This window comes from Ambystoma mexicanum, chromosome 9 (assembly GCF_040938575.1).
Source record: "Ambystoma mexicanum isolate Mex_15411 chromosome 9, UKY_AmexF1_1, whole genome shotgun sequence".
In the NCBI taxonomy this organism is placed as follows: Eukaryota; Metazoa; Chordata; class Amphibia; order Caudata; family Ambystomatidae; genus Ambystoma; species Ambystoma mexicanum.
Genome location: NC_090931.1, coordinates 921,470,310 through 921,484,252, shown reverse-complemented (window position 1 = coordinate 921,484,252; position 13,943 = coordinate 921,470,310). Strand labels below are relative to the sequence as shown.

At 42.4% G+C, this 13,943-nt stretch overlaps 1 protein-coding gene across 1 annotated transcript in view; it reads right to left on the bottom strand.

The window, feature by feature from the left end:
- TTN (titin) overlaps window positions 1-13,943 on the bottom strand; it is a 364,996-nt gene that overhangs the window by 232,833 nt on the left and 118,220 nt on the right. The window contains exons 74-88 of the mRNA XM_069616101.1: window positions 13,570-13,851; window positions 11,102-11,380; window positions 10,704-10,985; window positions 10,275-10,553; window positions 9,902-10,189; window positions 9,489-9,767; window positions 9,106-9,384; window positions 8,738-9,016; window positions 8,317-8,604; window positions 7,888-8,175; window positions 5,840-6,121; window positions 3,962-4,240; window positions 3,590-3,871; window positions 3,152-3,430; window positions 112-399 (exon numbers count right to left, since the gene is read on the bottom strand). Of these exons, the coding sequence (XP_069472202.1) occupies window positions 112-399; window positions 3,152-3,430; window positions 3,590-3,871; window positions 3,962-4,240; window positions 5,840-6,121; window positions 7,888-8,175; window positions 8,317-8,604; window positions 8,738-9,016; window positions 9,106-9,384; window positions 9,489-9,767; window positions 9,902-10,189; window positions 10,275-10,553; window positions 10,704-10,985; window positions 11,102-11,380; window positions 13,570-13,851 (4,233 nt within the window). The remainder of the gene's footprint in view (window positions 1-111; window positions 400-3,151; window positions 3,431-3,589; window positions 3,872-3,961; window positions 4,241-5,839; window positions 6,122-7,887; window positions 8,176-8,316; window positions 8,605-8,737; window positions 9,017-9,105; window positions 9,385-9,488; window positions 9,768-9,901; window positions 10,190-10,274; window positions 10,554-10,703; window positions 10,986-11,101; window positions 11,381-13,569; window positions 13,852-13,943) is intronic.

Genomic DNA, 13,943 nt, shown 5'->3' with positions numbered 1-13,943 from the left:
CTACTCATGTGGAATTAGATTAGGCGGGTGATACTGAATTCCGTGTACATGATTGCTTTCAACCCCAATTCAGATGACAGTCGGGCAGTATAAATGTACAACATAACTAACCTTTTACTGCCAAAGTGGCACTGCATTCATCAGATCCGGCTACATTGGTCGCTTCACATGAATAATTCCCACAGTCTGACGCGGTCAGAGAGTTTATATTCAAAGAACATGTGTTGTCTGTTAAGGTAGGCTGGTGTTTGTCTCCACTGACGATTTCACGCCCATCATGAAACCAGGCAACAGAAATGGGTGGCGATCCCGACACTTTGCACTCCATAACAACGGAGGAGCCCAGCAACCCATTTGTTTCCTTTAGTTTTCTTGTGAAAGATGGAGGAATAATTCGATCTGAGTGACAAAAAAGGTAACAGAAAAAAAAACTTAATGAAGGAAAAAGATAAAGATGTAGTGTTTAGAAGGCCTTTAGTATCAGCACTTCGTCATATTTATTTTAACAGGATCTCCCCATAAACACATTGTAAGCATTTCATGGTCTACCTCAGCTTCTATGGACAACACACGTTCCCAAATGGAAAGCATGCAGCATTACCCAACATACCTTGCTTTTGCCATCTTAAGTTAGAACTCAAACTGCAGTTAATAAGACAGATGCCGACGCCGCAGTCCTATTCACGCCCTCACGCTAGAAGAACACTTTAGAATAGGCAAAGTCCTATCTGCGGTCAAATACAGGTAAAATCACTTCAGTGTGATGACCCGATAACTTGCAGTGAGGGGTACCCACCTCTGGTTTGTTATTTTCAGACAAGGAGACTCAGGTTACAGGTCAGTTAGCAACCCTAGGAACATTGAAGGCTTAATGATGGTACTGTTTCTTTGTTTAGAGCCTTCTTCTGGGCACTCAGTCATTCCCTTCTTGCTCAACTCTATGCTGCAGAAACAATTTGCTAAGTGGCCCTCTTGCTCGCTCAGTGCCCCGGGATATCGCTGACCTACCTCCCCTGACACTGAGACTGCACTTTTGTTTAACCGGGCCTTCCCTTAGGAGTCCTCTCGGGTTGATGATCCGCCATGTCTTGAAACCCTTGCCCATGATCCCATGTTATGTGGACGGCATCATACCCCAATAGGCGGGTGCTTAGGAACAGTGTGACACCAGGGCAGTTGTCGGCTCCTCCCACACTTCAAGGTTTCATTGCTATTTACTAAGTACAGTCAGTGCTTAGTAATAAAAAATAATAATAACAATAATATCTGTTTTCCCTATAGTGGATCATGCCTCACTTCTTAGTATTGTTATAATTTCTGTCTTTACCCAATTTTCCTGACTGCCTCCCGAAGGATGAAGTCAGCCTGCCATATTTTGTAACTTGTGGCTTCAGTTCATACACAGATACTCGAGGTGAGTGCTTAACCTGCTGTGCTATCTTACTGGCGTACAGGGCTGGCAGAGCCAGGCTATCACAGCTGTTTAACTGTGATACCATGCTAACCATGACTCTCTGTAACTTTAGCAGGTGCTTACCCTCCCCTGTGTGTGACCCCACCTAGAGCTGTGGGACGGCCACTTGGGAGGATGCAGCGCTGCATATACTCCAAAAAATAAATAAATATGCACTGTGCCTCGCAGGAAGCACTGAAGACCACTCCACCTAAAGAGTGTGGAGTTTCATCCTAATGGCTGGGCTGTGATGTCACTTATTGCTTTGGTATAGAGAGACGGTGTCGAGATGCTGCACATCTCTACATTTCAATTCTCCTGAGCATCTATAGAGATGAGACAACAGCATCACAAAGGACATGCAGTGGCATGCATTAACATATTCGGAAGAGGCCGAAGAACATGTCATGCAGAGTTGCAGGAAAGTAAGTCTATAGTGCCCCAAGACAGCATTCCGGCTCCAGTGAATGTCTAAGAAGTCTGTAATCCATTATGGTTCAACATATACTTTCTAGGAACAGGCGTAATATAATGAGGAGCAGACATCATGTGTGCTCCTGAACACCCTGGGGCCTCTTCTGATGTAGCTTTTACAATGATCCATACCAATAACCATGGGTGCCCAGAAATTCACATTCTCATATAGTAGTGATGTGAGTGGGGGGGCGCGGGCATATCTGGAAAGAACGATCAACAGAAGGAAGTATTCAATTATCTCCAAAACACCTGCACGGAAGAATGGCAGCCACCCCGGAGAAAAACTCACTCTTCATTGGGTTCAGAGTACAGAAATCAATGACAGGGATTTATAAATAGTGTCAATCTTTTCTTGAGACTCCCTTTCTAAAAATGCACTTTACCTGACCATATGGCTTTTTGTCATTCTGACATCATTTCGTTGAGGACATACTCGAGATGCAAATAACTATACTATGAGGCACCCATTGGATACCTGAATGCAGTCACTGCAATGGGTATTAATCTGAGTAAAATGAAGTGGCTTGTTTAGCAGCAAAGGATTGATCTCGCGCACTGCCTGTATGTGGATAGGACAATTCCCTGCAACCTTTAGCAGAATTGGAATCTTATTTCTAGGCTAAATCCGGTAATCAGAGTAAAATGGACCGAAATAAAGGTAATGGATTTTAAAGGGTGCCATATCCTCCCCTTTCAAGACAATGAACAGAAGCCTCTTTTCCATAACCATTCCACGTGTGTGTTATTTCCCTTTCATATTTTTGATTGGAATAAGTGAAATGGAGAAGCACACATGGTACAATGGACGAGGATTTAAAGTCCCATAGATGTCCTGATGGCATGCCACCAAACCTCTGATGTGGCTATCACCCGATAGAGCAGTCAATAGGATTTCGAAAGTTCCTCCATTGCACCATTTTAGCACAAACTCAGATTTTTGTCATTTGAAATCTGCGATAACATGACGTCGAACCTTTGTTCCTGCATTTTTTAGTTTTGAGAGAGAAATGAGCACCAAGATGTCCATGCACACAATGATTGGGCGGAAGATGAGTTAAAAGCACCATCTGGACCCCTAGCTAATGTTTGCTAGATACAAATATTTTGCATTCAAATAGGTTTCTTGACAAGAATGCAATGCTTAGAAGAACAATATCTTCGAATGCATAAAAGTGTCATGTTATGGGGCAAATACATCGAAGACACATGAAGTTAACTGACCTGATACTTCGACAGAGACGGTGCAGCTGCTCTTGCCAACATTGTTCTTCACCTCAAAGGTGTATTCTCCACTGTCTGCTCTTCCAGAGGAGAATATCTTAAGCGTAGCCACTTTGCCAAAGAAGCTAACTTTGTACTTGTCATCACTGGTCAGTTCTGTTCCGTCCTTGAACCATTTGGCAATGAGTTCTGGAGTGCCGGCGACCGTGCACTCCAAGGCACAGGAATCGCCAGCAGTAACTCTGGTGGGTTCTGGCTTTTCTACGATTTCTGCGGGTTCTGAAATGGAAGGAAAGGCACACCTCTTAGACATGAAGTCCCCATAACCTGCAATGAGAATGCTAGACCAGCGTACTTGAAAGAAACTGCTGAGGAAAGCAAAAGCAATGGTTAACACCACAAAGCAACATCAGCTGTCCAAATATAGCAGCTACCAACCTAGAACAGAGAAAGAAGCGAAGCATTCCTGCATGCCAGCATCGTTTTTGATCTGGCAAGTATATTTCCCGGTGTTGGCGGGCTCAGCAGTTGCAAAGTACAAAGTTGCAATGTTGTCTGCATATGAGATGCTGATGTTTTCACTTTCCCGAACGATTTCCTCTTTGTCTTTGAGCCACAGAACAGAAATTGGCTGTGTGCCCTCCACGGTGGCTTGGAGTTCTGCTGGTTCTCCGACAACAGTTGTGACATTCTCCAACTTCTTGACAAACTTTGGTGGTTCTGATAGAGAAAATGCGGTGTCAGCTCAAAGATGCTCAATAAGAGGGAAAAGACACCAAGCACATTAAGTCATTCTGCCAAGATACAAACCTTTTAATTTAATGGCGCCACTGCAAGTGTCGCTTCCCACATCATTGGCTGCTTTGCACTGGTATTCACCAATATCTCCAGCGTCAACTTTAAGAATGTGGATGCTAGCAAACAGGTTCTCTGAGATAATCTTGTATTTTTTGCTGCTTTTAATTTCTCTCCTGTCTTTAAACCAGGACACAGCAAATGGAGGTGTGCCTTGCAGCTCACATTCAAGGCTGGCATCCAGACCTTTCAAAGTTTCCACTGGCTCGGGGTTTCTCACGAACATTGGCGGTTCTACGATATAAAACACCAGAATTTTTGCCATTTTCACCAAAGAATATAGTAGGACAGTCTTACGAACATCAATTTCAATAAGAAACAGACTATGTTGTCAATGTTTTGCCCTGAGTGGTAGGGAATAGAGTATGTAGTGACCCCGAGATGTGTGTGTGAGATACAAATTGGAAGGTGCCTTTATCGAAAGGTATTTCCACTTTATGTGGTCAAATCTTAATTTCTTAAAAAATATTCATGTCTAGTGCTCAACGTTTCAGGCAGAGTGGCCTAATGCTTTAGCAGCCCCACACATGAATACTGCTGAACCCGCACAGGGCTACACACATGTGTTCACTCCTTCATTTCCCAACCCAGATACATGCAAAGTTGGACCTAGGTTCTTTAGTGGTAACAGAGCAAAAGGGTGTACATCTCGATCATCCGGGTTGCAATTATCAAGTGATTTATGAATAAGGCACAACCCTTCAGGTTCTTTTTTATTCGCGACAAGGAGAAATGTGGCGAATGCCTTTTATTGCTGGATTGATGCTAGGTCTAATTCAAAGCCCATCTGCTGCCCTTTCAGTGACTTTTTGAGAGGTTGGATTAATTAGTCTATAAAATAAGAGAAATAAGATTTTCACAATAAGAGTCATTTACTAGGTTCTGCCCGTGAAAGTCTTTTTACAAGAGTGTTATTCGAGATGAGACCAGCATGTTTTTCTTATTTCTCACTAAAGAAAGGAACAATAGGCAGCTCGTCTCCTAAACACATGAACGTGCTCAGAGAGAGGCTCACCGAGAGGTGGAACCAAACATGTGCTTCTTTCGTAACTTTTACGAAAAGTCTCAATTGTTATATGACGATTTGGTTGACTTTGGATTGCTGGAAGCGGGCATGGTATGCTCCTTAACACTTCCATTTTGGAATGTAACAAGACATTTGCTCACAGCCATCTTTCAATGGGTGTGTAAAATGCAGCCAATTGTTGTAATAGAATATCCCCTCTTATACGCCAAGTTTTCAGCAACATGCCATAAAAAAGAACACGTTTCTAAAAGTATCATTTGATGTAAGTTGGAATAACACTTAGTGGGGAACTAATAGTATGTACTGGCTCAGAACTTGAATTCATGGGACCTTACAAAATCACATGGTTGAAAACATCTCGAAAGTCTGTTAACAATCCTTCTCAGATCAGATAGTTCACCTCTCCTCACTAACACTCCCATGCGAGGACCACTGTTCAACAATTATCGGTTGGACAACTGTTTGGCATGTTTTTCTTTTTATCTTGCCAATTAAAGAAATGGTTATGCTTCAAGAACCACACTGCTCTTGGATTCAATGTATAGTGACTTTAAAAACCTTGCAAGAATCAAACCTAACGAACAACTTTCATTGTAAAAGTGTGACTTGCCTACCTGCCACTGCCCTTAAGACTCACTTGGAGTTTGTGCAAAGTTATTGCAGTCACAATAATAATGTATGGGTAGCTTTGTCTGGGAAACAATGTTTTTAACCTGTTCTAGGTAGCACATGTAAGAGCTGACGATTGAGACGTTTATCGAAAGAATAATATAACATTAAATTAAGATTTGTGAAATTATTCTGACCTTTCACTTTGAGTGAGGTGCTGCAACTTGCTTTTCCAGCACTGTTGTGGGCTTCGCAGGTATAGTCGCCACTGTCTTCAACGCTCAAATCTGATAATTCAAGCACTGCCAAAGAATCGATGAAGGACATTCTGTATTTTCCGCTGGAATGGATCTCTGTGTCATTTTTGTACCACACCACTCTGATTTCTGGGGATCCAGTGATTTTGCATTCAAATCTGTCAGAATCACCCTGCTTCACAATCCTTGAGGCTTCCAACTTCTTTGCAAACCTTGGAGGTTCTGTGAGACCAAGCAGAGCGTTGATTTCATTTAATAAGTAAAGCAAGTGTTGAGCCAATTTCGATAAGAAAAGAGAATTGTTTGATAAGAAAGACAGTTCCACATTTGAAAGCTATACAGTGTATCACTAAGATAAAGTGCAAACAATTGAAGAATCCAGTGTTGAACAGAACTTAGGTACTGGCACTTTGCACATATCCCAGAATGGCACTTTCGACAAAAGAAAGGAGCATAATAGCAGCACATAGTACATCCATTCATAGAAGAGTTTTAACACTGTTAACCTGAGTCCCATGCTACATTCCACCTGGACATATGCGATTTGCTGTGCATGTCATGAAAACCAATCACGTCAGCTTATGACCAAGAGGAAAACATTGATAAACAGATGAATGACATTCATTCAAATCTAGTGATGATTTGTTAATGGGCAAGCAATTCGGAAGCTAAACTAGGGACTCCGCCCATCAATTCCCACCCTTTGCAATGGTATTACAACTATTACATTTGCATGTCTAATTTGCATGTCATACACAAATGTCCAATATTTGATGGCATTAAGAAAAGTAGAATAGTTCCATTGTCAATATTGGAAATAAGGTTACATTAGACTGTATGCAAATGTTTTAGCTGTGGTATCATGGGAACCACACCCACGAGGGACAGGAAAACACTGCAATCTACAGCTTTGAAAATATTATAAGATGAGGAAATCAACAAATGGCCAAACAATAATATCACTAGTCGAATATTAAAGTGTGGGTTGTTTTTCTTTGTGGCACAAAACACCCTGTTCTTAGAGAGTACCAGTGCCTGGTTTGCAAAATACATACTACTTTCTGATAATAGTGGGGCCGCCTAGCCATTACACAAGAAATCCCACACATTTGCCAGGTATCAAGTGATGCCCATGTTCTTACCCACACCGGTCATAGTAAACCTAAGGTAATCAGCAGACAGAGAACAAGCTGAACAGATGCACGGCATGCAATAAGAAAATGCAGCTCAACTGAACTATTTCATAGAGATGTTTGCCTGAAATCGAGCCCGGACAGAAAATGGTAAAAACGTAGGAATGCAGATTTAAACTATATAAACTCCAGGCCACAGATATTCTTTTCCAAAGAATGCTTAAATCGGGGATCCACATGTGCAGCATACAATCCAGGTTTCTCCAAATATTCAACCTGCATGCACAAGGGATCATCTGCATGGAGTGAATGCACTTTAGCATCAAGGTCAGGTGCATAGAGCATGACAACTGGGTTTCTCCCTAAGACCTAAATGGCGCGCCCAGTATTACTTTGGTGCATTACCACTTACTGTTGTCACGGGCAGCAAGTTCTGAAATCACCAACCCTCTGTGTGTGGGCAATGTATTCCAATAACAGCTCACCATTTGGCAGTGTTATTGAAGAGGGTGTCATTATTTAAAGAAGCCCAAATGAGCACCTTTTTTTGAACAAATGCAATGCTCAGAGGTATTGCAGCAGGATGCATCCCTTTACACAAAGATCATGCACGGTGTAAACTTCAATTTGTATAGCAAAAATATCTATGAACAAGAATATGTACATTCAAATCTTAAGAAAGCCAAGACTTCGTACTGAAAGAATTACCTAGTGGAGTGTTATGCTTAAGGCACTCAATAGAATATTTGAACAATTGCATCCCCCATTTTTATGGATTGAACATTATCATAATAACCAGATCAAAATCATGAAATGCTACTTGTGAAACAGAAGCACGGTTCAACTGATAAATACCTTGTACACCAAGTTGGGCTGTGCAAGAGTCTTTGCCGATGTCATTGCTGGCGTGACACGTGTACAGACCGGAATCTAGCTTGCTCACTTTCAAGATCTTTAAGTGCGGTCTGTTCTCCACAAAGGTGATCTTATAGTTTTCACCGGGCCGGATTTCTCGGTTATCCTTTGCCCAGGTGATCTTAATTGGCTGTGTCCCAGTGACGTGACCCTCAAAGTCCACAGCGTTTCCGATGGGGACATCAACAGGTACAGGTTTTATGTCAAAGAAGGGAGGTGTCTTTTGTTCTAGAAATTGAAAGGAAGATCCACGTGTTTATACCAAGCAATTTTCATAACACCTTTGTAACAAAAATACATATTAGCTGTACTTTAAAATAATTAAAAAGATCAGTTTTGGTTGAAAAGAAGAGGACATTAGCAACACACCTGTTAAGGTAAGTCTGGCGCTACAAGAGACCGTTCCTATAAGATTGGAAACTGTGCAAGAGTATTGGCCAGCATGGCTCATCTCAGTGTGCAAAAGCTGAAGAGTTGCAACATTGTCAACGAAAGAGGTTTGTACATTATGGCCATCTTGTAAGAGCACTTCATCTTTATACCAGGAGGCTTTGAGTGGTTCGGACCCATTTGCTCGACAATCAAATGTCACAGGTAAGCCAACAGTTTCCTGAATATCCTTAACCTTCCTTGCAAACGAAGGTGCAACTTTACGCTCTGCAAGTAAATAAGAATGGAAGAAACAGTTTACAAAAGAGTTGCGGTCATTGCACTTATCTACATGACAATATAGTTTGTATCAGCAAAAGATCAACATTAACATGACTTTTTGGGAGCGTAAAATGGTCACCTTGAACAGTCAAGAGAGCCTTTGATGAGTCAGATCCTACGCTGTTTTCCACTCTGCAAATGTATTCACCAACATCAATTTTTTCCACCTTGTTGAAGACCAGGGTAGCCGTGTTGTTCTTAAAGTGCATCTTGTAGGCTGGAGTAGATCGCAGTTTGGTGTCTCCCTTGTACCAAGACACTTTAATCTCTGGTGTCCCCTCCACTTGGCATTGCAAAGAGATGGAATCTCCGGACGTGACTTCCACGTGCTCCAGGGGGACAACAAAGTAAGGTGGCTCTGCAGCACAAAGGGTCACAATAAGTACAAACAATCTCTGACATGGCCATTAGATAAAGACTGGTGAGCAAAGTAAGAGAGTAACACACCTAATAATGACACAAAGGCGTGGCATGTGTCTTGGCCAGCGCCATTCTCCACCTGGCATGCATACTCTCCCCCGTCATCCCTCGTGCTGCTAAAGATCTCGAGTATGCAAGATTTGTCTGTGGTTGTTATACTGCACTTCTCGGACTGCGAGATCTCCACGCCATTCTTTTTCCAGGTGACTCTAATGGATGGCGTACCAGTGTAGGTGCACTCCAGAATGAGGGGCTTCCCTTTCTCAACATTGCTGTCATTCAGTTTTTTCACAAACGTTGCGGGTGCTAAAGAATAAGAGGGAAAACAGGGTCGTAAGAGCTAAGCATTCGATAGATACCCCACACGGGCTGACTCTATAATGTGAACAAATCTAGCTGTCAAGACGAACCTTGCACAAAAAGGTGCGTTGTGCACGAATCTTTGCCAGCATCGTTTGTTACAAGGCAGGTGTAATCTCCACTTTGGAAGGACTCTACGTTATACAACTCCAATGCCGCAAAGGAATTTTTCAAAGAAATGTTGCACGTGCTTCCCGGCAGAAGTTCGCTACTTCCTCGGAACCAGTTAACTTTGAAAGGTGGGGTTCCTCTAATGACACTTGTGAAGGTCACATTGCTGCCGGGCAACACTTCTAAAGGATCTGGCTTCTTCACAAAACTTGGAGGTTCTGAGCACATGCACAAAAAGATAATAAGAAAAGAACAGATACATTTCAGATTAACAAGAGGATCTGACAGTGAAAAGAGACAGAATGTTTTATAAGTTCACCACTTTTGACTTGCTTGACTACAATGTACTGACCTTGCACAGCCAGGATTGCACTACACTCATCAGCTCCAGCTACATTTGTAGCCTCGCAGGTGTAATTTCCGCTGTCTGAAGAACTGAGTGCGTACACGGTCAGAGTGCAATTATTATCTACAAAGGACAGTTCATATTTGTCCCCGCTTGTGATTTGGTTTCCGTTTTGATACCACGCAACAGAAATTGGTGGGGAGCCAGACACTTTGCATTCCAAACGAATGGAGGACCCCAAAATGCCATTAGTTTCTTTTAGTTTACGCGTAAAAGATGGAGGAATAACTCGATCTGTGAAAGCAAATGATACATGCTGTTAAAGAATTGCAATGTAGAATAAACGATTTTGAAAGTTGTTCAAAGTAACCCAACACACCTAAGACTTCCACAGAGACAGTGCAGCTGCTCTTGCCCACGTTGTTTTTGACCTCAAAGGTATATTCCCCGCTGTCTCTCTTTTCTGCTGAGTGTATTTTTAGGATTGAAACTTTGTTGATGAAAGTAACTGTGTGCTTGTGGCTAGTGGTCAGCTCCTGTCCATTCTTGAACCACTTGGCAATGAGTTCAGGGGATCCAGCCACGGAGCACTCCAAGGAGCAAGTATCTGTCGCAGTAACCCTGGTTGGTTCAGGCCTCTCTACGATCCTGGCAGGTTCTGTAACGAGATGCAAATGGCAGCCATATTTAGCACTGGAAACGAAGGCTGCCTCATTTTGGCCCCCTACTACACACCCATCATATGTGAAGCACATAACAAGATTTCTAAACATAATACAAGATCCCAATATGTTTATTGGTTACCAACCTAGAACTGATAAGATGGCTGCACATTCGCGCATGCCAGAATCATTTTTGACTTGGCAGATGTATTTCCCAGCATTAGACGGTTCAGAGTTTCCAATCTGAAGAGTGGCGACATTTCCCACATAAGATATTCTGATATTGTCACTCTCTCGGACAATGTCTCCTTTGTCTTTCAGCCACAATGTAGAAATGGGTTGCGAGCCCTCCACTGTCGCCTGCAGCTCAGCGGGCTCCCCAACAAGAGACGTCACGTCACTGAGCTTCTTCACAAACCTTGGTGGTTCTATTGAGGGAAGTACATAACTAAAGTAAGTTTTCAAATTCTCTGAAGAGGGGCGTATAAGAATCGGACACACAAAAAAAGGGTTAACCTCACTACAAGTAGGAGCGTATACGAACCTTTAAATTTGATGGTGCAAACACAATTGTCACTTCCCACTTCATTAACTGCCTTACACTGGTATTCACCGATGTCAGACGATTCAATGTTGAGGATGTGAACGCTCGCTAGGGAGTCTTTGGAAGTGACTTTGAACTTCTTACTGCTTCGAATTTGCCTCCTGTCCTTATACCAGGCAACTTCAAATGGCGGTGTTCCCAAAAGTTCACATTCAAAGCTAACGTCAACTCCTTTAAGCACCTCTACGGGGGTGGGCTTCCTGCTAAACACAGGGGGTTCTACAAAAAACACAAATGTTTTTGTTTAATTATACTGGACCAAGAGAACACGGAAACTGCATACTCCCTCAGAAAGACAAATATAATTCTGCTATATTTGTATGTGTGTTTGTGTGCATCGTTTTCATATACAGCATAAACCAAAATGGCTGGGGTGGTAAATGTAGCCGTTAAAGCAAGGGGTAATGCTTTTACGCCTCCCATTCCTGCTCCAGCCCATTAATTGGAGACTAGGCACGCAGCAAAATGAACCTCTGCGCCGTGCTTTCCTCCTACACCTTCTTTGTGCACTTCCTTTTAAGCCTGCATGAGATTTCCATGCAGGTGTAAAAAAAAAAATAGAGTTCTGTGGAATCTCCTCCCCAAAATTAGCAGCTGTAAAGAGCAGGTGGATACCATAGGAATCCATTACTAAAAACTGCCTGCTAAGTGTATTCTTGTTGTTTATTCTTTTTCTTTTTTAAACAGAGCATAATACTGAAGAGTAAAGGCGACTTGGCTTTGGTTTACTCCTCATTTTTGCATTCTGCCTTCACATTAGTAAAAATTGCATGCATGGACCTAACAGCATATAAGCACAAACATTGGTTGTCCTCTATATGCAGTCAACATTCGTTATGAAATGCACCTCACATAATGGTTGTCATCCTTATTATGGTTGAATAATGCCATTTCAGAGTTTGCAAAGCGTTTGCAAACTACTCCACCTTAAGCGTTATGGTTTATTATCATATCACCAAACTCCGCAATGGCATTAGCACGCCACAACCCATGGCTACCCGTGATTTATCATCCAACATGAACCATACAGGTGTCAATTCTGCCTGGGGGGGGTCAATCCATTACTGAGCCACATCTGCCCATCACGGAGGAGAAATGCTTGATTGGACACATCTAATAGGGAATCCCTCATGTCATTTTCAGAGCCGTCATTGGGCCAAGGATTTAATGCTGAAAATATATTCATAATGTGTGCTTTACACCCACTGGGTGAGGATAACTAAGCTACGTCCACTTCCCAGTGTAAAGGTCCCTTTTTATTATCCAAAATGTACAATAATTACAGCATGGATCCTTTACTTCCTTATTGTATTAAAAAATAATAGGAAATGTGTGTACTTTTCGAACCCCGCCCGCCCCATGCTTCCTATCTCTAGAATAGACAGCAGATGCGCTGACATGAGGGCGTGGACATGCATGTGCTTTTATGGAAGATGCCCTGTCCTTGCACTTATTCATGTCAAATGTGTTTCAGAGCAGAAAGGAGAATCATTCTCTGGTGGACTCTACAAAGGAGGCAACTATATTACAAAGGCAGGTTATTTAAGGACCTTCCCAATAAACACAGATGTAATGAAAGCCCCTGGCCTTCACCTATGCCTGCTATTCAGAGTGAACCAACCCCCTAATGCGATGGTGGGTATCCTGTGGCCCTCCAGATGTTTTGGTTTTTGATTCCTATGATCTCTCGCCATTGACTGCTGGCGACGGCTAATGGGAGTTGTAGGTCAAAACATCTGAAGGGCTGCAGGATACCCAATACTGCCTTAAAGGGAAAGAAAAACTCCAAAAATGTTTCTTGTGCCGTTCCAAGGCTATTGCATGTCAAAGAAGAGCGAAGAAGAAAAAGATTGTGGGTGCCCCCTCATTTCTTTAACACGACTAATGGGCCACAACGACAAGCAGTAAACTATTTAGGTCATGTGAAGTTTTTTCCCAACATTTTCCATTGAAGGGTAGAATCTACCTGTCTCACTGAAACTACACACTCACAAGTTATGCCCCATTACATTCACTCATGAGTGGGTGGTTACCACACCATATTTGGTGGGGATCTCTATCATGGTAGACCAAGGATGCGGAACCAATATAAATCTATGGCACGCTCTAAGGGGTTCTAAGGTGTGGAATTTGAGCGGCCTGTCCAGGAGAAATGGACACTGCAAATATATATATAATAAGCTCAAGAACCGTGCAAGTTGAAACCTTCAAACATATAAATGGGTTCAATAACTTAATCAATCACATTTAAAGATTTCCCTAAACAATGTGAGACAACATTATGCAGAGAAACTTAATAACATTTCGAGTAGCTGGAGTTTACGGAAGCAAAGTGGAGTAAGCGAAAGGCTACACCGAGCTTAATTAGAGAGAAGAATGCAAGAGAAAGGGGAAGATAGGCGCTTAACCTTTTACTGTGATGACAGCGCTGCAGCTCGTGCTCCCAGCATCGTTGTGTGCTTCACACGTGTAATCCCCGCCGTCCTCAACAGCAGCATCGGTGATTTCAAGCACGGCCACCAAATCCAAGAACGATATACTGTACTTCTCACTGGCGTGGATTTCAATCTCATTTCTGTACCACACCACTTTTATCTCAGGCGATCCGCTTATTTTGCATTCAAGCTGAACGGAGTCTCCCTGCTTCACCACCTTTGTTGATTCGAACTTCTTAACAAACTTTGGAGGTTCTATAAAACCAAAGAAAAGAAATCAGAACAGTGCCAGGCTATCTCGAGTGAGGAAACATGGGAGTGAAGGTGTCATGAAAAGGATAATCTGG